This window comes from Bombina bombina, chromosome 1 (genome assembly GCF_027579735.1).
Source record: "Bombina bombina isolate aBomBom1 chromosome 1, aBomBom1.pri, whole genome shotgun sequence".
In the NCBI taxonomy this organism is placed as follows: Eukaryota; Metazoa; Chordata; class Amphibia; order Anura; family Bombinatoridae; genus Bombina; species Bombina bombina.
In genome coordinates this window covers 302053437-302076395 of record NC_069499.1, presented here as the reverse complement: position 1 = coordinate 302076395, position 22959 = coordinate 302053437, and the positions used below count along the sequence as shown (strand labels likewise).

The 22959-nt window shown below is 41.8% G+C and overlaps 1 protein-coding gene across 1 annotated transcript in view; it reads left to right on the top strand.

Annotated features, from left to right (window-relative positions):
* SLC49A4 (solute carrier family 49 member 4) overlaps positions 1–22959 on the top strand; it is a 333286-nt gene that overhangs the window by 175884 nt on the left and 134443 nt on the right. The window contains exon 6 of the mRNA XM_053698074.1: positions 3426–3493. Coding sequence (XP_053554049.1) covers positions 3426–3493 — 68 coding nt within the window. The remainder of the gene's footprint in view (positions 1–3425; positions 3494–22959) is intronic.

Genomic DNA, 22959 nt, shown 5'->3' with positions numbered 1-22959 from the left:
TTTTTTTTACCTGGGGATTTCTCTGTGCAGATTATTTCTGCAGCTTTATCAGCTTTTACAAAGGTTTCTGGCAAACGAAAGAGCAAATCTAAACATATTGATGTTAGTAAGGCTGACTCCGCTAAAGCTGCGTTAGTCAGTTTGTCTCAGTTATCTGATGAGGATGATTCTTCAGTGGCTTCTGAGGGAGAATTGTCAGATTCTGATACTGTAGTAACAAATTCTGCAGATTCAGATGAGATTAATTTCAGATTTAAGTTAGTACACCTTCAAGTTCTTTTAAAGGAGGTTCTTGGTACTTTGGAAGAATCCGAAATCTGTTGCGGAGAATCCAAAGAGGTCTAGTAAGCGTAATAGGGTATATGATGTACCCTCATCTGTGGAAGTATTTCCAGTTCCATACCGTATGGCAGATATTATAACTCAGGAATGGGATAAACCAGGAATTCCTTTTTCCCCGCCCCCTGTTTTTAAAAAGATGTTTCCTGTTGCTGACTCTTCGTAACTCGTGGCGCACAGTGCCCAAGGTAGAGGGAGCTATCTCTACTTTGGCTAAGAGAACTACTATTCCTATTAAAGATAGTTGTTCTTTCAAGGATCCCATGGATAAGAAGCTTGAGGCTTTTTTGAAGATGTACATTCATCAGGGATTACAGTGGCAACCTGTTGCTAGTATTGCTACAGTTGCAGGGGCAGCATCTTATTGGTGCAATGATTTATCTAATCTTGGCCTAGAAGAAACTACTATAGAGGAGATCCAATACAGGATCAAGGCTCTCAAGCTAGCCAATACCTTTATTTGTGACGCCAACATGCAAGTTCTTAGGTTGGGTGCTAAGTTTTCTGGTTTTACTATTTTAGCTCGCAGAGCTCTCTGGTTAAAATCTTGGTCTGGCAGAAATTATTTTTGACATTACAGGTGGAAAGCGTTCTTTCCTACCTCAGGATAAAAAGAATAGACATAAGGATCGCCAGAATTCTAATTTTCATTCCTTTTGTAACTTTAATGGACAGAAGTCTTCCTCTTCCAAGTCGGATCAATCCAAGTCTTATTGGAGGTCCAGCTAGCCTTGGAATAGGGGGAAGCAAGCTAAGAAGCCTTCCGTTGATTCTAAATCAACATGAAGGGACCGCCCCGAATCCTGTAGTGGATAAAGTGGGGGCAGGCTTTCTTATTTTCAGCAGGCTTGGATACGTGAAGTTCCAGATCCTTGGGCCATAGATATAGTATCCCACGGTTACAGAATAGGATTCATATCTGGTCCTCCCAGGGGCAGGTTCCACCTGTCAAGGTTATCTGTGAATCCGATAGAGAGGCCTTCTTATACTGCGTAAAGGATCTATCATACCTGTGAGTGATTGTTCCAGTTCCTCTAGAGGAACAGGTTCTAGGATTCTATTCAAATCTATTTGTAGTTCCCAAGAAGGGCACTTTTCGTCCCATTCTGGACCTAAAGTGTCTCAATCAATTTCTCAGGGTTTCGTCCTTCAAGATGGAGACCATCCATTCTATTCTTCCTTTGGTCCAAAAGGGTCAGTTCATGACGACCATAGATCTGAAGGACGCGTATCTTCATGTTCCTATTCACAGGGATCATTACCAGTATCTAAAGTTTGCCTTCCTGGACAAACATTTCCAGTTTATTGCCCTTCCTTTTTGCCTTGCTACAGCTCCCAGAATTTTTACAAAGCTTCTTTGGGCTCTTCTAACAGTGGTGAGGTCCCAGGGTATTGCTGTGGCGCCTTATCTAGACGACATTCTAGTTCAAGCGTCATCTTTTTCATCTAGCAAAATCTCATACTGAGATGATGTCTATTCTACATTCCCAGGGGTGGAAAGGGAATCTGGGAAAGTGTTCCCTTGTTCCAGATACAAGGGTTTGTTTCTTGGGAACAATCATAGATTCCCTGTCCATGAAGATCTTTCTGACGGACGTCCGAAAATCCAGGCTTCATGTTTCTTGCTTATCTCTCCAGTCTGCTATTCGTCCATCTGTGTCTCAATGCATGGAGGTGATTGGACTGATGGTTGCCTCCATGGACATCATTCCTTTTGCTCGGTTCCATCTGAGACCTCTGCAGCTATGCATGCTCAGTCAATGGAACGGGGACCACTCAGATCTCTCGCAGAAGATCAATTTGGATTCCCCAACAAAAGTCTCACTCTCATGGTGGGTTTGACAGGACCATCTGTCTCAGGGCACATGCTTCCTAAGTGATTGTGATCACAGACACCAGCCTGTTAGGCTGGAGAGCAGTTTGGGGTTTCTGTGGACTCCAGAGGAGTCGTCTCTTCCAATAAACATCTTGGAGTTGAGAGCAATTTTCTATGCTTTAATAGCTTGGCCTAAACTAGCTTTGGTCCGATTTATCAGATTTCAGTCGGACAACATCACCTTGGTGGCCTACATAAATCACCAGGGAGGAACTCAGCGTTCCTTGGCAATGTAGGAGGCGTCTCGCATTCTCCAGTGGACAACTGGGAGGCGGATTTTCTAAGCAGGCAGACTTTTCCTCCCGGAGAGTGGGCTCTCCACCCAGAGGTTTTTACAATGATAACTCTCAGGTGGGGGATTCTGGAGTTGGATCTGATGGCATCTTGTCAAAATGCCAAGCTTCCAAAGTACGGTTCAAGGTCAAGAGATCCTCAAGCCGTTCTGGTAGCTGCTCTAGTGGTTCCTTGGAGCTTCAATCTAGCATACCTGTTTCCTCCGTTTGCGTTGCTTCCACAAGTAATTGCTCACATCAAACAGGAGAGAGATTCTGTGATTCTAATAGCTGTTGCATGGCCTTGCAGGCTCTGGTTTGCGGATCTTGTGACGATGTCATCTCTTCCGCCGTGAATGTTACTTTTCAGGAAGGACCTTCTACTTCAGGGTCCCTTTCTTCATCTAAATCTGGTTTCTCTGAAGCTGACTAAGTTTGGCTAGATGTGACTCTCCATGCCCAGAAAGAAAGAAATTTATCAGGTAAGCATAAATTATTGGAATGTAATTTTAAACAACTTTCAAATTTACTTGTATCACCAATTTTGCTTTGTTCTCTTGGTATTCTTAGTTGAAAGCTAATTCTAGGAGGTTCATATGCTAATTTCTTAGACCTTGAAGACTGCCTCTAATCTGAATGCATTTTGACCACTAGAGGGCAATCGTTCATGTGTTTCATATAGATAACATTGAGCTCATGCACGTAAAGTTACCCTGGAGTGAGCACTGATTGGCTAAAAAGCAAGTCTGTCAAAAGAACTGAAATAAGGGGGCAGTCTGCAGAGGCTTAGATACAAGATAATCACAGAGGTAAAAAGTGTTTTTATATAACTGTGTTGGTTATGCAAAATTGGGAAATGGGTAATTAAGGGATTATCTTTTTTTTTTAACAACAAAATTTCTGGTGTTGACTGTCCCTTTAATACTACTGTTTTGCAGGTTGATGCTGGCTGGATAGGGTTCTGGTCCATTGTAGGCGGATGTGTTGTTGGAATAGCTGTAGGAAGGTGAGCAATGCTTATTTTAAAATTTAGCTCTGAAATAGTTTAAGAATTACAGTGTCATTTTTATTTGACCCTTTGATTAAAAAAATCAATGAATAGTACAGAATGTAATTTTGACAAACTAATAAGAAAATGTATGTGCCACTTAAATGGACAGTCTAGTCAAAATTAAACTTTCTTAATTTCAATAGGGCATGCAATTTTAAAAAACTTTCCAATTTACTTTTATCATCAAATTTGCTTTGTTTTCTTGGTATTCTTTGTGGAAAGCTAAACCTAGGTAGGCTTGTGTTCTAATTTCTAGGCACTTGAAATGCCTCTTATCTCAGTTGACAGTTACACACTGTTAGTTCATGTGTGTCATATAGATTAGCGCGCTCACTCTGTGGAGTTATTTACGAGTCAGCACTGATTGGCTAAAATGCATGTCTGTCAAAAGAACTGAAACAAGGGACAGTGTGCAGAGGGTTGGCTACAAGGTAATCAAAGAGGTAAAAAGTATATTAATATAACCATGTGGGTTATGCAAAACTCTGGAATGGGTAATAATTGGATTATCTATCTTTTTAAACAATACAAATTCTGGAGTAGACTGTCAATTTAATGGCATATTTTTTTTTTATAAACTATGAAGAGTTCTTGTTTAAAGAAGATAGACGGACAACCAGCGTCCCTCCTTTTTTTTTTTTCAGGTGATACAAGAGTCCTAATTTTTCTGCCTAGTGCCATAGTCTGTATTTGCTGGAACAAATGTAATGTCTTTTTTGATATATTAATATATGAACTTCAGATTTGCTTGCAACTTTCTATATGTGGTGCTGTAGGGGGCAACTAAGGTTGGATCTTATTTTCTTTTTTAAGATACGATGAGTCCACAAATTTCATCCTTACTTGTGGGATATCGCCTCCTGGTCAGCAGGAGGAGGCAAAGAGCACCACAGCAGAGCTGTATAAATAGCTCCTCCCTCCCCTCCCACTCCAGTCATTCTCTTTGCCTGTGTTAGTGGTATGAAGAGGTAAAGTGAGGTGTTAGTTTAGATTCTTCAATCAAGAGTTTATCGTTTTTAAAATGGTACCAGTGAGTGCTATTTTATTCAGGGTGTAGCCATATTCCTGGTTAGCCTCTGGAGTAGAGCTACAGGTGGCTTTAAAGCAATGGGATCTAGGGGGATTTCAAATTCTCTCTGCGCCTCCCATACTGAGTGCTGCCCTGCATGTGATGGTCTTAGCAGATATTAACTAAGACCCTGTATGTCTCCACAGAACTACAGGAGGAGAAAAAGGAACCTCTTGATCATGTGGGGACTGTCTTGCTGTCGCTCAGCATAGAGGTATGTGCAGCTTTTTTACTTTTCTGGGATATTTTATTAACTCAGAAGTGGCTGTTTATACTCCTTTTTAGTTAATGGGGAAAATTTCATTCATAAGGTTATTCCCATTTACTGTGTACCACTGGAAATTTCAAAACTGATGTAACAAAGAAGTGGTGGGACTAAGTCACGATGTAGGATTAGTGTAATATTCTACTGTGATATTTTCTCTTGTTAAGTGTAGTCAGTCCACGGGTCATCCATTACTTATGGAATATATCTCTTCCTAACAGGAAGCTGCAAGAGGATCACCCAAAGCAGAGCTGCTATATAGCTCCTCCCCTCACATGTCATATTCAGTCATTCTCTTGCAGCCTAACTAAAGATAGGTCGCTGTGAGAGGTCTGTGGTGTTTTTTAACTTAGTTTATTTCTACAATCAAAAGTTTGTTATTTTAAATAGCACCGGAGTGTGCTGTTTGTTCTCAGGCAGCATTAGAAGAAGAATCTGCCTGCGTTTTCTATGATCTTAGCAGACGTAACTAAGATCCACTGGCTGTTCTCATCTGAGGAGTGAGGTAACTTCAGAAAAGGGGAATAGCATGCAGGGCCCCCCTGCAAATGAGGTATGTGCAGTAAATTATTTTTCTGAGGAATGGAATTGACTGAGAAAATACTGCTGATACCAATGTAAAGTAGGTTCAGCCTTAAATGCAGTGATAGAGACTGGTATTAGGCTGATGAGTGTGTGTACACTGAATGTATTTTTCTAAGGAATGGAATTGACTCTGAAAATACTGTTAATACTGAAATAATGTATGAGCCTTAACTGCAGTAAAAGCGACTGGTAGCAGGCTTATTAATAACAATTCATAACTTTTCAAATGTATGTTTAAAACGTTTACTGGCATGTTAATCGTTTTTTGTGAGGTACTTGGTGATAAAACTTATTGGGGCATGATTTTTACCACATGGCCATCTTTGTTTTCTGCATAGAAACAGTTATCTGAGCTTCCCCACTGTTGTAATATGAGTGGGAGGGGCCTATTTTAGCGCTTTTTTGCGCGGTAAAAATTCAGTCACAATCTGTCTACTTCATCCTCCATGATCCAGATCGTCTCTAGAGAGCTCAGGGGTCTTCAAAATTCATTTTGAGGGAGGTAATAAGTCACAGCAGACCTGTGACAGTGTGTTTTGACTGTGATAAAAACGTTAATTATTAAATTGTTATCCGTTTTTGGGTATTAAGGGGTTAATCATCCATTTGCTGGTGGGTGCAATCCTTTGCTAACTTAATACATTTACTGTGAAAAATTGGTTGCTATAACTATTTTGGTTCATTGTTATTTCAACTGTGACAGCTTTTTGTGCTTCTTAAAGGCACAGTAGCGTTTTTTATATTGCTTGTAAATTTATTTAGAAAAGTATTTCCAAGCTTGCTAGTCTCATTGCTAGTCTGTTTAAACATGTCTGACACAGATGAATCTCTTTGTTCACTATGTTTAAAGGCCAATGTGGAGCCCAATAGAAATTTGTGTACTAATTGCATTGATGTTACTTTAAATAAAAGTCAATCTTTACATGTAAAGAAATTATCACCAGACAACGAGGGGGAAGTTATGCCGACTAACTCTCCTCACGTGTCAGTACCTTCGCCTCCCGCTCAGGAGGTGCGTGATTTTGTGGCTCCAAGTACATCAGGGAGGCCCTTACAAATCACTTTGCAAGACATGGCTACTGTTATGACAGAAGTATTATCTAAATTGCCAGAATTAAGAGGCAAGCGCGATAGCTCTGGGTTAAGGACAGAGCGCGCGGATGAGGTGAGAGCCATGTCAGATACTGCGTCACAATTTGCAGAACATGAAGACGGAGAGCTTCATTCTGTGGGTGACGGATCTGATCCAGGGAGACTGGATTCAGAGATTTCTAATTTTAAATTTAAGCTTGAGAACCTCCGCATATTGCTAGGGGAGGTATTAGCGGCTCTGAATGATTGTAACACGGTTGCAATTCCAGAAAAATTATGTAGGTTGGATAGATACTATGCGGTACCGGTGTGTACTGACGTGTTTCCTATACCTAAAAGGCTTACAGAGATTATTAGCAAGGAGTGGGATAGACCTGGTGTGCCTTTTTCCCCTCCTCCCATATTTAGGAAAATGTTTCCTATAGACGCCACCACACGAGACTTATGGCAGACGGTCCCTAAGGTGGAGGGAGCAGTTTCTACTTTAGCTAAGCGTACCACTATCCCGGTGGAGGATAGTTGTGCCTTTTCAGATCCAATGGATAAGAAATTAGAGGGTTACCTTAAGAAAATGTTTGTTCAACAAGGTTTTATCTTACAGCCCCTTGCATGCATTGCGCCTGTCACTGCTGCGGCGGCATTCTGGTTTGAGTCTCTGGAAGAGGCCATTCGCACAGCTCCATTGGATGAAATTATGAACAAGCTTAAAGCACTTAAGCTAGCTAACGCATTTGTTTCTGATGCCGTCGTACATTTAACCAAACTTACGGCTAAGAACTCCGGATTCGCCATCCAAGCGCGCAGAGCGCTATGGCTTAAATCCTGGTCAGCTGACGTGACTTCTAAATCTAAATTGCTTAATATTCCTTTCAAAGGGCAGACCTTATTCAGGCCCGGCTTGAAAGAAATTATAGCTGACATTACGGGAGGTAAGGGCCATGCTCTACCTCAGGACAGGGCTAAATCAAAGGCCAAACAGTCTAATTTTCGTGCCTTTCGTAACTTCAAGGCAGGAGCAGCATCAACTTCCTCCGCTCCAAAACAGGAAGGAGCTGTTGCTCGTTACAGGCAGGGCTGGAAAGTTAACCAGTCCTGGAACAAGGGCAAGCAGGCCAAGAAACCTGCTGCTGCCCCTAAGTCAGCATGAAGAGAGGGCCCCCTATCCGGAAACGGATCTAGTGGGGGGCAGACTTTCTCTCTTCGTCCAGGCTTGGGCAAGAGATGTCCAGGATCCCTGGGCGTTGGAGATCATATCTCAGGGATATCTCCTGGACGTCAAAACTTCTCCTCCACGAGGGAGATTTCATCTTTCAAGGTTATCAGCAAACCAAATAAAGAAAGAGGCGTTTCTACGCTGTGTACAAGACCTCTTACTAATGGGGGTGATCCACCCAGTTCCGCAGACGGAACACGGGCAAGGATTCTATTCAAATCTATTTGTGGTTCCCAAGAAAGAGGGAACCTTCAGACCAATCTTGGACTTAAAAATCCTAAACAAATTCCTAAGAGTTCCATCATTCAAAATGGAAACTATTCGAACCATCCTTCCCATGATCCAAGAGGGTCAGTACATGACCACAGTGGACTTAAAGGATGCCTACCTTCACATACCGATTCACAAGGATCATTATCGGTACCTAAGATTTGCTTCCCTAGACAGGCATTACCAGTTTGTAGCTCTTCCCTTCGGATTAGCTACGGCTCCAAGAATCTTTACAAAAGTTCTGGGCTCACTTCTGGCGGTACTAAGACCGCGAGGCATAGCGGTGACTCCGTACCTAGACGACATTCTGATACAAGCGTCAAGTTTTCAAACTGCCAAGTCTCATACAGAGATAGTTCTGGCATTTCTGAGGTCGCATGGGTGGAAGGTGAACGTGGAAAAGAGTTCTCTATTACCACTTACAAGGGTTCCCTTTCTAGGGACTCTTATAGATTCTGTAGAGATGAAAATTTACCTGACAGAGGCCAGGTTATCAAAACTTCTAAATGCTTGCCGTGTCCTTCATTCCATTCCACACCCGTCAGTAGCTCAGTGCATGGAAGTAATCGGCTTAATGGTAGCGGCAATGGACATAGTACCATTTGCGCGCCTGCATCTCAGACCGCTGCAATTGTGCATGCTAAGTCAGTGGAACGGGGATTACTCAGATTTGTCCCCCCTACTAAATCTGGATCAAGAGACCAGAGATTCTCTTCTATGGTGGCTTTCTCTGCCACATCTGTCCAAGGGGATGACCTTTCGCAGGCCAGATTGGACGATTGTAACAACAGACGCCAGCCTTCTGGGCTGGGGCGCAGTCTGGAACTCCCTGAAGGCTCAGGGATTATGGACTCAGGAGGAGAAACTCCTCCCAATAAATATTCTGGAATTAAGAGCAATATTCAATGCTCTCCTAGCTTGGCCTCAGTTAGCAACTCTGAGGTTCATCAGATTTCAGTCGGACAACATCACGACTGTGGCTTACATCAACCATCAAGGGGGAACCAGAAGTTCCCTAGCGATGTTGGAAGTCTCAAAGATAATTCGCTGGGCAGAGTCTCACTCTTGCCACCTGTCAGCGATTTACATCCCAGGCGTGGAGAACTGGGAGGCGGATTTTCTAAGTCGCCAGACTTTTCATCCGGGGGAGTGGAAACTTCATCCGGAGGTCTTTGCTCAACTGATTCATCGTTGGGGCAAACCAGATCTGGATCTCATGGCGTCTCGCCAGAACGCCAAGCTTCCTTGTTACGGATCCAGGTCCAGGGACCCGGGAGCGGTGCTGATAGATGCTCTGACAGCCCCTTGGGTCTTCAACATGGCTTATGTGTTTCCACCATTCCCGATGCTTCCTCGTTTGATTGCCAATATCAAACAGGAGAGAGCTTCGGTGATTCTGATAGCGCCTGCGTGGCCACGCAGGACCTGGTATGCAGACCTAGTGGACATGTCGTCCTGTCCACCGTGGTCTCTGCCTCTGAGACAGGACCTTCTAATTCAGGGTCCTTTCAACCATCCAAATCTAATTTCTCTGAGGCTGACTGCATGGAGATTGAACGCTTGATTCTATCAAAGCGTGGCTTCTCGGAGTCGGTTATTGATACCTTAATACAGGCTAGGAAGCATGTTACCAGAAAAATTTACCATAAGATATGGCGTAAATATTTATATTGGTGCGAATCCAAGAGTTACTCATGGAGTAAGGTTAGGATTCCTAGGATATTGTCCTTTCTACAAGAGGGTTTAGAAAAGGGCTTATCTGCTAGTTCGTTAAAGGGACAGATTTCTGCTCTGTCTATTCTTCTACACAAACGTCTGGCTGAAGTTCCAGACATTCAGGCTTTTTGTCAGGCTTTAGCTAGGATTAAGCCTGTGTTTAAGACTGTTGCTCCGCCGTGGAGCTTAAACTTAGTTCTTAACGTTCTTCAAGGCGTTCCATTTGAACCCCTTCATTCCATTGATATCAAGCTGTTATCCTGGAAGGTTCTGTTTTTGATGGCTATTTCCTCGGCTCGAAGAGTCTCTGAGTTATCTTCCTTACATTGTGATTCTCCTTATCTGATTTTTCATTCAGACAAGGTAGTTCTGCGTACTAAACCTGGGTTCTTACCTAAGGTAGTTACTAACAGGAATATCAATCAAGAGATTGTTGTTCCATCACTGTGTCCTAACCCTTCTTCAAAGAAGGAACGACTTTTGCATAATCTGGACGTAGTCCGTGCCCTGAAGTTCTATTTGCAGGCAACTAAAGATTTTCGTCAAACTTCTTCCCTGTTTGTCGTTTACTCTGGACAGAGAAGAGGTCAAAAGGCTTCGGCTACCTCTCTCTCTTTTTGGCTTCGTAGCATAATACGTTTAGCCTATGAGACTGCTGGACAGCAGCCTCCTGAAAGGATTACAGCTCATTCTACTAGAGCTGTGGCTTCCACCTGGGCCTTTAAAAATGAGGCCTCTGTTGAACAGATTTGCAAGGCTGCAACTTGGTCTTCACTTCACACTTTTTCAAAATTTTACAAATTTGACACTTTTGCTTCTTCGGAGGCTATTTTTGGGAGAAAGGTACTTCAGGCAGTGGTTCCTTCTGTTTAATGTTCCTGCCTTGTCCCTCCCTTCATCCGTGTACTTTAGCTTTGGTATTGGTATTCCATAAGTAATGGATGACCCGTGGACTGACTACACTTAACAAGAGAAAACATAATTTATGCTTACCTGATAAATTTATTTCTCTTGTAGTGTAGTCAGTCCACGGCCCGCCCTGTATTTAAGGCAGATCTAAATTTTAATTAAACTCCAGTCACCACTGCACCCTATGGTTTCTCCTTTCTCGTCTGCTTTGGTCGAATGACTGAATGACATGTGAGGGGAGGAGCTATATAGCAGCTCTGCTTTGGGTGATCCTCTTGCAGCTTCCTGTTAGGAAGAGATATATTCCATAAGTAATGGATGACCCGTGGACTGACTACACTACAAGAGAAATAAATTTATCAGGTAAGCATAAATTATGTTTTTTAGTTGGTGCTTTTGGCTGACGCTGGGGTTTCTCTTATAGCAGAGTTCTGAATTTTCAGACTCCGATTTGGTCTGTGTACATTTATTGGCAAGCGTTTTTTACATTTACATAGAATTTTGTTAGATTGCTAAATATAAAAAAAAAAATTAAAAATAACTTTTTTGTTCCGGTTTTAATTTTTTATGGGCACAGTGTACTCTCTGTTTTAGAGGGTTTTCACAGACAGGATTTATATTAGGTTTTTTTTGTGTCTCTTATTAATTTTATATATATATATATATATATATATATATATATATATATATATATATATATATATATATATATATATATATATATATTTAAATATTTAAAGAGCCATTACCAAGTTTGTTTTTTTGCTTTATCTTTTGTCATGGAAGATATTTTGAACAGTACATGTTCTATGTGTTTAAATGCTAATGTAGAACCCCCTGTTACTTTTTGTCCCTCATGCATTGAGAGGGCATTACAATTTAGGGAACAAATTTTTCTTGATAGAAAATTGTCAGATATTTCTGCTGATGAGATTAAGAGTTTGCCGCATCTTTCTCCCCAAGCGTTACAGCCCTTAATGCCCGCTCAAGCGGAGCCAAGTACCTCTGCAGCCTCTGCTGCAATTACTTTGAAGGATATAGCATCTGTTATGTCTTCCACTCTTTGTCTGCCTTTCCTGTATTTCAAGGCAAGCGTGAAAGGAAGATAGCTCATTTGGTTAATACAGCACCTGATGCCTTGATGGCGATCTCGGTTATACCCTCACAGAGTTCTGAATTGGGGGGTATGGAGGTCCTATCTGAGGGTGAACTTTCTGACTCTGGAAGTGTCTTGCCGCAGGCAGATTCAGAAGTGGTTTCCTTTAGGTTTAAACTTGAACACCTTCGCCTTTTATTAAGGGAGGTTTTAGTTACTCTGGATGACTGTGATTCTATTGTGGTTCCTCCAGAGAAATTGAGTAAGTTGGACAGATATCTTGAAGTTCCTTCTTATTCTGATGTTTTTCCAGTCCCTAAAAGAAGTTCGGAAATTATTGCTAAGGAATGTGAGAGATCAGGTATTCCCTTTTCTCCTTCTCCTGTTTTCAAGAAAATGTATCCTATAGCTGATGCTATTAGGGATTCTTGGCAAATGGTCCCTAAGGTGGAAGGTGTTATTTCCACCCTGGCTAAATGAACTACTATTCCTATTGAGAATAGTTGTGCTTTCAAAGATCCTATGGATAAGAAATTAGAGGGTCTTCGTAAGAAGGTCTATGTTCATCAAGGATTACTATTGCAACCAGCAGCCTGCATTGTTACGGTTACAAGTGCGGCTGCTTATTGGTTTGATGCTCTGAAAGAATCTCTTAAAACTGAGACTTCTTTGGAAGAGATTCAGGATAGGATTAAAGCTCTTAAATTGGCTAATTCATTTATTACTGATGCTTCTCTGCAGATTACCAAGTTGGCGGCTAAGAGTTCAGGGTTTTCCATCTTAGCACGCAGGGCCTTATTGTTGAAGTCTTGGTCTGCGGATGTGTCATCCAAGTATACATTTTTGGCTATTCCTTACAAGGGGAATACTTTGTTTGGACCTGACTTGAAAGAGATTATTTCTGACATCACGGGAGGTAAGGGTCATTCCCTCCCTCAGGATAAGAAATCCAAACAGAGAGGTGGATAGAGTAATTTTCGTTCCTTTCTGAATTTTAAAGGAATTCCCGCTTCCTCCTCCTCAAAGCAGGAAGGGAACTATTCACAAACCAAGTCTACCTGGAGACCAAATCAGTCTTGGAACAAGGGTAAACAATCCAAGAAGCCTGCTGCTGCTCCCAAGTCAGCATAAAGGGTTGGCCCCCGATCCGGGACAGTATCTAGTGGGGGGCAGACTGTCTTTCTTCATCCAGGCTTGGATAAGAGACATTCAGGATCCCTGGGCATTAGAGATAGTGTCTCAGGGATACAAGTTGGAATTCAGAAATTCTTCTCCCAGAGGAAGGTTTCTTCTTTCTTGATTGTCTGTTGACCAGATAAAAAGAGAAGCGTTCTTACATTGTGTAAGAGACCTCTCCTTCATGGGAGTAATCTGTCCCGTTCCAATTCAGGAACAGGGACAGGGGTTTTACTCAAATCTGTTTGTAGTTCCCAAAAAAAAGAGAGAACATTCAGACCTATCTTAGATCTCAAGAGTCTAAACAAGTTTCTCAGAATTCCATCTTTCAAGATGGAAACTATTCATACCATTCTTCCATTGATCCAGGAGGGTCAATTCATGTCAACAGTGGATCTAAAGGATGCGTACCTTCATGTTCCTATTCACAGAGACCATCAAGTTCCTAAGGTTTGCCTTTCTGGACAAACATTTTGTTTGTGGCTCTCCCTTTTGGATTGGCAACGGCGGCCAGAATTTTTACAAAGGTTCTGGGGTCTTTGTTGGCGGTTCTAAGACCGCGGGGCATAGCGGTGGCACCTTATCTGGACGATATACTGATCCAGGCGGTAATCATTTCATCTGGCAAGGTCCCATACTGAAAAGAGTTCATTAGTTCCTCAGACAAGGGTGACCTTTCTGGGAACCATAATCGACTCTATTTCAATGACGATTTTTCGGACGTAGCTCAGAAAGTTAAAGATTCTGAATACATGTTGAAACATTCAATTCAATCCTCACCCATCAGTGGCTCAGTGCATGGTGGTAGTCAGATTGATGGTGGCGGCAATGGACATTGTACCATTTGCGCTGTTTCATCTCAGGCCTCTGCAATTGAGCATGCTCAGGCAGTAGAATGGAGATTATTCAAATCTGTCTCCTCTAATATGTCTAGAACAGGAGACAAGGGATTCTCTTCTATGGTGGTTGTCACTGGATCATCTATCTCAGGGGACATGCTTCCGCAGACCCTCATGGGTGATAGTGACAACGGATGCCAGTCTGTTGGGTTGGGGAGCAGTTTGGAACTCCCTAAGGTCTCAGGGTGTATGGACTCAGACGGAGTCTCTACTTCCCATCAATATCCTAGAGTTTAGAGCGATATTCAATGCTCTTCGGTCTTGGCCTCAATTGGCTTTGGCCCAATTCCTCAGATTTCAGTCGGACAACATAACGACGGTAGCTTACATCAATCATCAGGGAGGAACAAGGAGTTCCTTAGTGATGACAGAGGTAACCAAGATTATACAGTGGACAGAGTCTCACTACTGCCATCTGTCAGCGATCTACATCCCAGGGGTGGCAAACTGGGAGGCAAACTTTCTGAGCAGGCAGACATTTCATCCGGGGGAATGGGAACTTCATCCAGAGATTTCTGACCTGATTCTCAGATGGGGCAGGCCGGAGTTGGATCTCATGGCATCTCGTCAGAATGCCAAGCTTCCAAGATACGGGTCCAGGTCCAGGGATCCCCAGGTGGTGCTGATAGATGCCCTGGCAGTGCCTTCGACTTTCAGCCTAGCTTACGTATTTCCTGTTTGCTCTTCTTTCAAGGGTGATTGCTCGGATCAAACAGGAGAGGGCGTCAGTAATTCTCATCGCCCCTGCATGGCCTCGCAGGATTTGGTATGCGGATCTGGTGGACATGTCATCTCAGCCACCGTGGTAAACGCAGTAGGTCAGGTATTAATGTGAATACTGAATCCTCTGATGCTTTATTGGCTATTTCCGATGTACCCTCACAGTGCTCTGAGTTGGGGGTCAGATTCAGACATCATGTCCTTTAAATTTAAGCTTGAACACCTCCGCCTGTTACTTCGGGAGGTTTTAGCGACTGGATGATTGTGACCCTATTGTGATACCACCAGAAAAATTGTGTAAGATGGACAAATATCTAGAGGTACCTACTTACACTGATGTTTTTCCGGTTCCTAAAAGAATTTCGGAAATTATAAAAAAGGAATGGGATAGACCAGGTATACCGTTCTCTCCTCCTCCTAATTTTAAGAAAATGTATCCCATATCAGCCACCATTCGGGACTCTTGGCAGTCGGTCCCTAAGGTGGAGGGAGCTATATCTACCCTGGCTAAGCGTACAACTATACCTATTGAGGACAGTTGTGCTTTCAAAGACCCTATGGATAAGAAGTTAGAGGGTCTTCTTTTACAACCTACAGCTTGCATTGTTCCAGTTACTACTGCAGCAGCTTTTTGGTTTGATGCTCTAGAAGAGTCTCTGAAGGTTGAGACCCCATTAGAGGACATTTTGGATAGAATTATTAGCGCTGCGGAATCTGTTGGCGCTCTACAAATAACCGATAATAATAATAATAATTAAGGCTCTCAAGCTTTCTAATTCTTTTATTACAGATGCCGCTTTTCAAATTGCTAAATTAGCGGCGAAAAATGCAGGATTTGCCATTTTAGAGTGTTATGGCTCAAATCTTGGTCTGCTGATGTGTCCTCAAAATCTAAGCTTTTAGCTATTCCTTTCAAGGGTATGACCCTATTTGGGCCTGAATTGAAGGAAATCATTTCTGACGTTACTGGAGGTAAAGGCCATGCCCTACCTCAGGATAAGTCTGTTAAGATGAGGGGTAAACAAGATAATTTTCATTCCTTTCGAAATTTTAAAGCAGTACCCTCTGCTTCCTCTTCCTCCACAAAGCAGGAAGGGAATTTTGCTCAATCCAAGTCCGTCTGGAGACCCAACCAGGCTTGGAATAAAGGTAAACAAGCCAAGAAGCCCGCTGCTGCTACAAAGACAGCATGAAGGGGCGGCCCCTGATCTGGGGCCGGATCTAGTAGGGGGCAGACTTTCTTTCTTTGCATAGGCTTGGGCAAGAGATGTTCAGGACCCCTGGGCATTGGAAATTGTGACCCACGGATATCAACTGGAATTCAAGGATTTTCTCCCAAGAGGGAGATTTCATCTTTCACGATTGTCTGTAGACCAGATAAAAAGAGAGGCGTTCTTACGCTGTGTAAAAGACCTCTCTACCATGGGAGTAATTTGTCCCGTTCCAAAACTGGAACAGGGGCAGGGGTTTTACTCAAATCTTTTCGTGGTTCCCAAAAAAGAGGGAACTTTCAGACCAATTCTAGATCTCAAGTGTCTAAACAAGTTTCTCAGAGTCCCATCGTTCAAGATGGAGACTATACAAACAATTTTACCAATGATCCAGGAGGGTCAATATATGACTACCGTGGACTTGAAGGATGCATACCTTCATATCCCTATTCACAAGGATCATCATCAGTTCCTAAGGTTTGCCTTCCTGGACAAACATTTTCAGTTCGTGGCTCTTCCCTTCGGGTTGGCCACAGCACCCAGGATCTTCACAAAGGTTCTAGGGTCCCTTCTGGCAGTTCTCAGACCGCGGGGCATAGCAGTGGCGCCTTATCTGGACGATATTTTGATTCAGGCGTCAACTTATCTGACAAAATCTCACACGGACACAGTGTTGTCCTTCCTGAGAACTCACGGTTGGAAGGTGAACATAGAAAAGAGTTCACTTGTTCCACGGACAAGGGTTCCCTCGGACTCGGTAGACATGAAAATATTTCTGACGGAGGTCAGAAAGTCAAAGATTCTTAATACTTGCTGAGCACTTCAGTCCATTCCTCGGCCATCAGTGGATCAGTGTATGGAGGTAATTGGATTAATGGTAGCGGCAATGGACATCATTCCGTTTGCTCGCTTTCATCTCAGACCACTGCAGCTGTGCATGCTCGGACAGTGGAATGGGGACTATGCAAATTTATCTCCTCAGATAAATCTGGATCAAGAGACCAGAGACTCTCTTCTTTGGTGGTTGTCGCCGGATCATCTGTCCCAGTGGACGTGTTTCCGCAGACCCTCGTAGGTGATGGTGACAACAGACGCGAGTCTACTGGGCTGGGGTGCAGTCTGGAATTCAGTGAAGGCTCAGGGTGTTTGGACTCAGGTGGAGTCTCGACTTCCAATCAATATTCTGGAACTGAGAACAATATTCAATGCGCTTCAGGTGTGGCCTCAGTTGGCTTCGGCCAAATTCATCAGATTCCAGTCGGACAATATCACGACTGTGGCTTATATCAATCATCAGGGGGGAACAAGGAGTTCCTTAGTGATGATAGAAGTATCCAAGATAATCCGATGGGCAGAGGCCCACTTTTGTTATCTATCGGCAATCTACATCCCAGGAGTAGAGAATTGGGAAGCAGATTTTCTAAGTCATCAGACTTTTCATCCGGGGGAGTGGGAACTCCACCCGGAGGTGTTTGCCTCACTGATTCTCCAATGGGGCAGGCCAGAATTGGATCTGATGGCATCTCGACAGAATGCCAAGCTTTCCATGATACGGATACAGGTCGAAGGATCCCCAGGCCGAACTGATAGATGCCTTGGCAGTGCCTTGGTCGTTCAGCCTAGCTTATGTGTTTCCACCGTTTCCTCTCCTTCCACGCGTGATTGCTCGGACCAAACAGGAGAGAGCTTCAGTAATCCTGATCGCGCCTGCGTGACCACGCAGGACTTGGTATGCGGATCTAGTGGACATGTCCTCTCTGACACCGTGGAAACTTCCTTTGAGAGAAAACCTTCTCATTCAAGGACCTTTCCAACATCAAAATCTAAATTCTCTGCAGCTGACTGCTTGGAGATTGAACGCTTGATTTTATCTAAGCGGGGCTTCTCAGATTCGGTCATTGATACTTTGATACAGGCACGTAAGCCTGTCACTAGAAAAATCTATCATACGATATGGCATAAATATCTTTATTGGTGTGAATCCAAGGGCTACTCATTGAGTAAAGTTAGGATTCCTAGGATTCTGTCTTTTCTCCAAGAAGGATTGGAGAAAGGGTTATCAGCAAGTTCCTTAACGGGACAGATTTCTGCTTTCTCAATTTTGCTTCACAAACGTTTGGCAGATGTTCCAGATGTTGTCTTTTTGTCAGGCTCTAACCAGAATTAAGCCTGTGTTTAGACCAATTACTCCTCCCTGGAGTTTGAATTTAGTTCTTAGAGTTCTTCAAGGGGTTCCGTTTGAACCCATCCATTCCATAGATATTAAATTGCTATCTTGGAAAGTTTTGTTTTTGTTTGCTATTTCTTCTGCTCATAGAGTTTCTGAGCTTTCAGCGTTACAATGTGATTCGCCTTATCTTATATTTCATTCTGATAAGGTGGTTTTGCGTACCAAACCTGGATTTCTTCCTAAGGTTGTTTCAAATAAAAATATTAATCAGGAAATTGTTGTTCCTTCCTTGTGTCCTAATCCTTCTTCTAAGAAGGAGCGTCTGTTACATAACCCGGACGTGGTCCGAGCCTTGAAGTTCTACTTACAGGCGACTAAGGATTTCCATCAATCATCTTCATTATTCATTGTTTATTCTGGAAAGTGTAGGGGTCAGAAAGCTACGGCTACCTCTCTTTCTTTTTGACTGAGGAGTATCATCCGCCTGGCATATGAGTCTGCTGGACAGCAGCCTCCTGAAAGAATTACGGCTCATTCTACTAGGGCTGTGGCTTCCACATGGGCCTATAAAAACGATGCTTCTGTTGAACAGATTTGTAAGGCTGCGAGTTGGTTGTCTCTTCATACTTTTTACAAATTTTACAAATTTGATACTTTTGCTTCTTCTGAGGTTTTTGGGAGAAAGGTTCTTCAAGCAGTGGTGCCTTCCGTTTAGGTCTCTGTCTTGTTTCTCCCGTTTCATCCGTGTCCTGTAGCTTTGGTATTGTATCCTACAAGTAAGGATGAAATCCATGGACTCGTCGTATCTTGTAGAAGAAAAGGAAATTTATGCTTACCTGATAAATTGATTTCTTCTACGATACAACAAGTCCACGGTCCTCCCTGTCATTTTTAAGACAGATTATCTTTTATTTTTACAACTTCAGTCACCTCTGCACCTTTTAGCTTTTCCTTTCTCTTCCTAAACCTTCGGTCGAATGACTGGGGGTGGAGGGAAGGGAGGAGCTATATATACAGCTTTGCTGTGGTGCTCTTTGCCACTTCCTGTTAGCAGGAGATTAATATCCCACAAGTAAGGATGAAATCCGTGGACTCGTCGTATCGTAGAAGAAATCAATTTATCAGGTAAGCATAAATTTCCTTTTTCATGGTTTTCTTTTCATAAATTCGCTTGGCATTCTTTCAGAATTCCTAGAATTTTTTGAGTTTCTTCAGGATGGTTTGGATAAGGTTTTGTCTGCAAGTTCCTTGTAGGGACAAATATTTGCTTTTTCTGTCTTATTTCACAGAAAGATTGCTAAGCTTCCTGATGTTCACTGTTTTTAACAGGCTTTGGTTTGTATCAAGCCTGTCATTAAATCAATCTCTCCTCCTTGGAGTCTTAATTTGGTTTTGTGGGCTTTACAGGCTCCTCCATTTGAGCCTATGCATTTTTTGGAAATTAAACTACTTTCTTGGAAAGTGTTGTTCCTTTTGCTCTGTGCATTTTTTTTAGGGGTTCATTTTTTATTTTTTTTTTAAGTATTTTTTTGTGAGACCCAACGCCTCTTAACAGAGCCATTTAGTTAATTTAAATTTATTTTTTTTAGTAATTAACGTCTAGCTTGCCAGTGATCACTACAAATCACTGGCTCGTGAACAAAAACACTTTTTTGCTCTCTGCATTTTTTTTAGACATTAATTTTTAGTTAATTTAAATTTTGTCTTGTCTTGATTTTTTTTTTTTTTTGTATTTTTTTTTCTCTGTGACAGATAAAAATAAATCATGTCACAGAGAACATATACTGCTGAGGAGGCATATGCCATCCTTTCGTCAGAGTCAGACGCCTCTATGTCGGACTCAGACCCCAATTTTGACCCTGCCATATGCTCAGATACATCATTAGATACAGTCTCAACTAATAGTGATGTATCTGTGGCTGCCAGACCACCTGCCAGAAGGAGACATGTTGCTCCAGCTGCCATTACTGCTGAAGGGTGGGTAATGCCTCATCTCCAGAGGCCAGATATCCCACCCTTCACAGCAAATCCTGGCATAAATGTGGATGTGGCAGGATTTAGCCCACAGCAGTTTATAGAGGTGTTTCTGGGCAATGATGTATTAGTAGGCTGACCATATTGCCGCTTTAAGAAGGAACACATATGAAAAATACATGTGTCAGGGTTCTTATACAAATCATTTCTTTAAACAGTGCTGAAAACAGCCCTGACATGTATTTTTCATATGTGTCCCTTTTTAAATCGGCTATATGGTCAGCCTTTGTATTAGGGAACATTGTCGCCCAAACTAATTTATATGCCCATTAGTTCCGTGCTGCAAAGCCTTGTTGTTCAAAAAAGCAAACCCCGGAATGAAACTGACTTTTTTACAGTTTCAGCTCCAGATCATTTCGGGGATTTTATACCAAGATGCACCTGCTCCCCGGGCGGTGATGGGAGAGAGCAGAGTTGGGGCTACTCATTTTATTTTTAAAATCCCCCCCCCCCCCCTACTGCCGCAAAGCAGAAACCTAAAAAAAATGCAGAGTCTGTACTAAGAGGGGGCAGAGAAGGGACACCACCTTTTACTGTCCTAATTGCCCAGGACAGCCTGGACTCTGCATTGGGGACTGCTTCAAGCGGTATCACACACTGGTAAATTTTTTATTTTTTTTACATTTGCCGTTGTGTGTTTTTTTTTTTTTTAAGGGGGGGGTTGGTTATGTTTACGGTTACTGAGTTTGTTTGTTTTTGTTTTTTACTTTTACTGTGTCAGTTTTACATTTCACTGTTCTATTTTTGTATAAGTTTTAAAATTGGTGCTCTATTTTACCAAAACCCCTGTCAAATCTATGCATGGGTGTACTCATGGGGTCTTGCAGAAAACAACCTGGTATCTTTAGAAAGTCCATTTAATGGCGAGAAAAACGGTATATAATATGTGTGGGTACAGTAAATGAGTAAGAGGAAAATTACAGCTAAACACAAACACCACAGAAATGCAAAAATAGCCTTGGTCCCAGACGGTCAACAAATGGAAAAGTGGCCTGGTCACTAAGGAGTTAAAGGGACACTGAACCCTAATTTTTAAGCAACTTTCTAATTTACTCCTATTATCAATTTGTCTTCGTTCTCTTGCTATCTTTATTTGAAAAAGAAGGCATCTTAAGCTTCTTCTTTTGGTTCAGACCTCTGGACAGCACTTTTTTATTGGTGGATGAATTTACCCACCAATCAGCAAGAACAACATAGGTTGTTCACCAAAAATGGTCCGGCATCTAAACTTAGATTCTTGCTTTTAAAATAAAGATAGAAAGAGAATGAAGAAAATTTGATAATAGGAGTAAATTAGAATGTTGCTTAAAATTGCATGCTGTATCTGAATCACATAAGAAAAAATTTGTTCTGTGTCCCTTTAATTGCAGGAATCTATCCGCTGCACAATAATGCACAGCAGCTAATAGCATATGTACAAGAGAGTAGTGGCCCAAATGGGATTCCTTACATAAAGGAGTGGCAGTAATGCCTTTTTAGCCGATTGACACCATTGTTAAAATAAAGATGCACAACCTATAAAATGCTCTATAAAATTACACATAAATACAAAATGTTTCCTTATAGGATATTTTAAAAAAATAATCACAAGGACAAGGCAAAAGTAGTGGTAGTTCCATCCTGTTCCTGGTTCCCATTTATGGCAACATTGGGTGTGAGCTCTTGGACTTTCCCCCAACTTACCCATGTTATGCTATATAAAAGCTTACACAAGCACCCATTTGACAGAGTGAAGTAGGGTAAACTTTATGGTCCTGTTGAATGTGTGTAAAAATGCCTGCAACTTGAATGTTTACTAAAATTGGTATCCAAGTTCCTCCTTTTTGTCCTGATGAGTATTTCACTTTACAATTACAGATGTTGTTTACTGTATTCATATCTTTTTCAACATTATGAAAGGCTGGAGTCAAATTGACAAGTTCTTGTTATTCCAAATGTAGTTTGTAAATGATGTGTTCAGGGGAAAACTGTGATTTCCCTGGTGGGTGGTCCATTGCATTATCTCCTTTATCTTTTAAAGAATAAAGCTCACTGTACGACACTTTCTCCTCCTTGGGCATTTTAAGCAGATGTCTGTTCAGTGTTGTGATGCTTGCCACATATTTATCTGATGCACTATATATTGGATATCCATAGAATCCTTTTCTGCACAATTTGCTTATTCTTAGCGTCTAATTTTTTTTTTAGCTTTTCTGCTTGCACCTCTGTTTTCTGATTTGGATGTAGTTCATAGTTCAGTGCATCAAGATAAACCGACTTTAAATCTGTTATTTCCATATTCACACAGTTATCTGTTAACACTGATCACACAATCCTCTTGCATATTCTTTGATTGTTTTTATCAGGTAGGAAGGGAGCTGAAGAAGTAAGCTTAGGGTTCCTCCCATTGCCTTTTGCATGTAAACAACCATTTATTAGTGAGTGCTACTATGAAAACTGAGCCATGGTATATCAAAACTAATGTAAATGTTTTAATTTCTTTTTTTTTCTGGTGCTTTGTGCTATGGGAATGACAAGGTCTGCTAGAACTACAGCTACATGCAATATTAAATGTTCAATGTGACCGCTAGTGTTTTTTTTACTTTGATTGCTGTTGGCATTTTAAACCATGAAATGCTTGATTCTTCTTTAAATGCTGCAAAAAATCAATTTGTAGAATTAGTAATTTCAAGGGATTGGGTGGCAGAGTTCAACACCTTGCATCTGGATAAATTTAAGTGTGTTAATGGTCTTTTTCCAAATATGTCATTTTGGTTGGCCACATAGCAATGCTGATTTGTAATTCTTGCAAAGAAACAAAAGGGAACAGTGTTGCCATGAATTTAATGAGAGCTGCCTCCTAATCTGTTTTCTCTGGTGGACTGACTCCATGACAAGGTTCAGCTAGAATAGTGTGCAGCAATTTATAATCCTGAAAATTAGATATTAATTTGAGTTGAATATCACATTTTAGCTGCAAAAGTCTGTGCTGACGCATGACCTCATTACTTATTGTT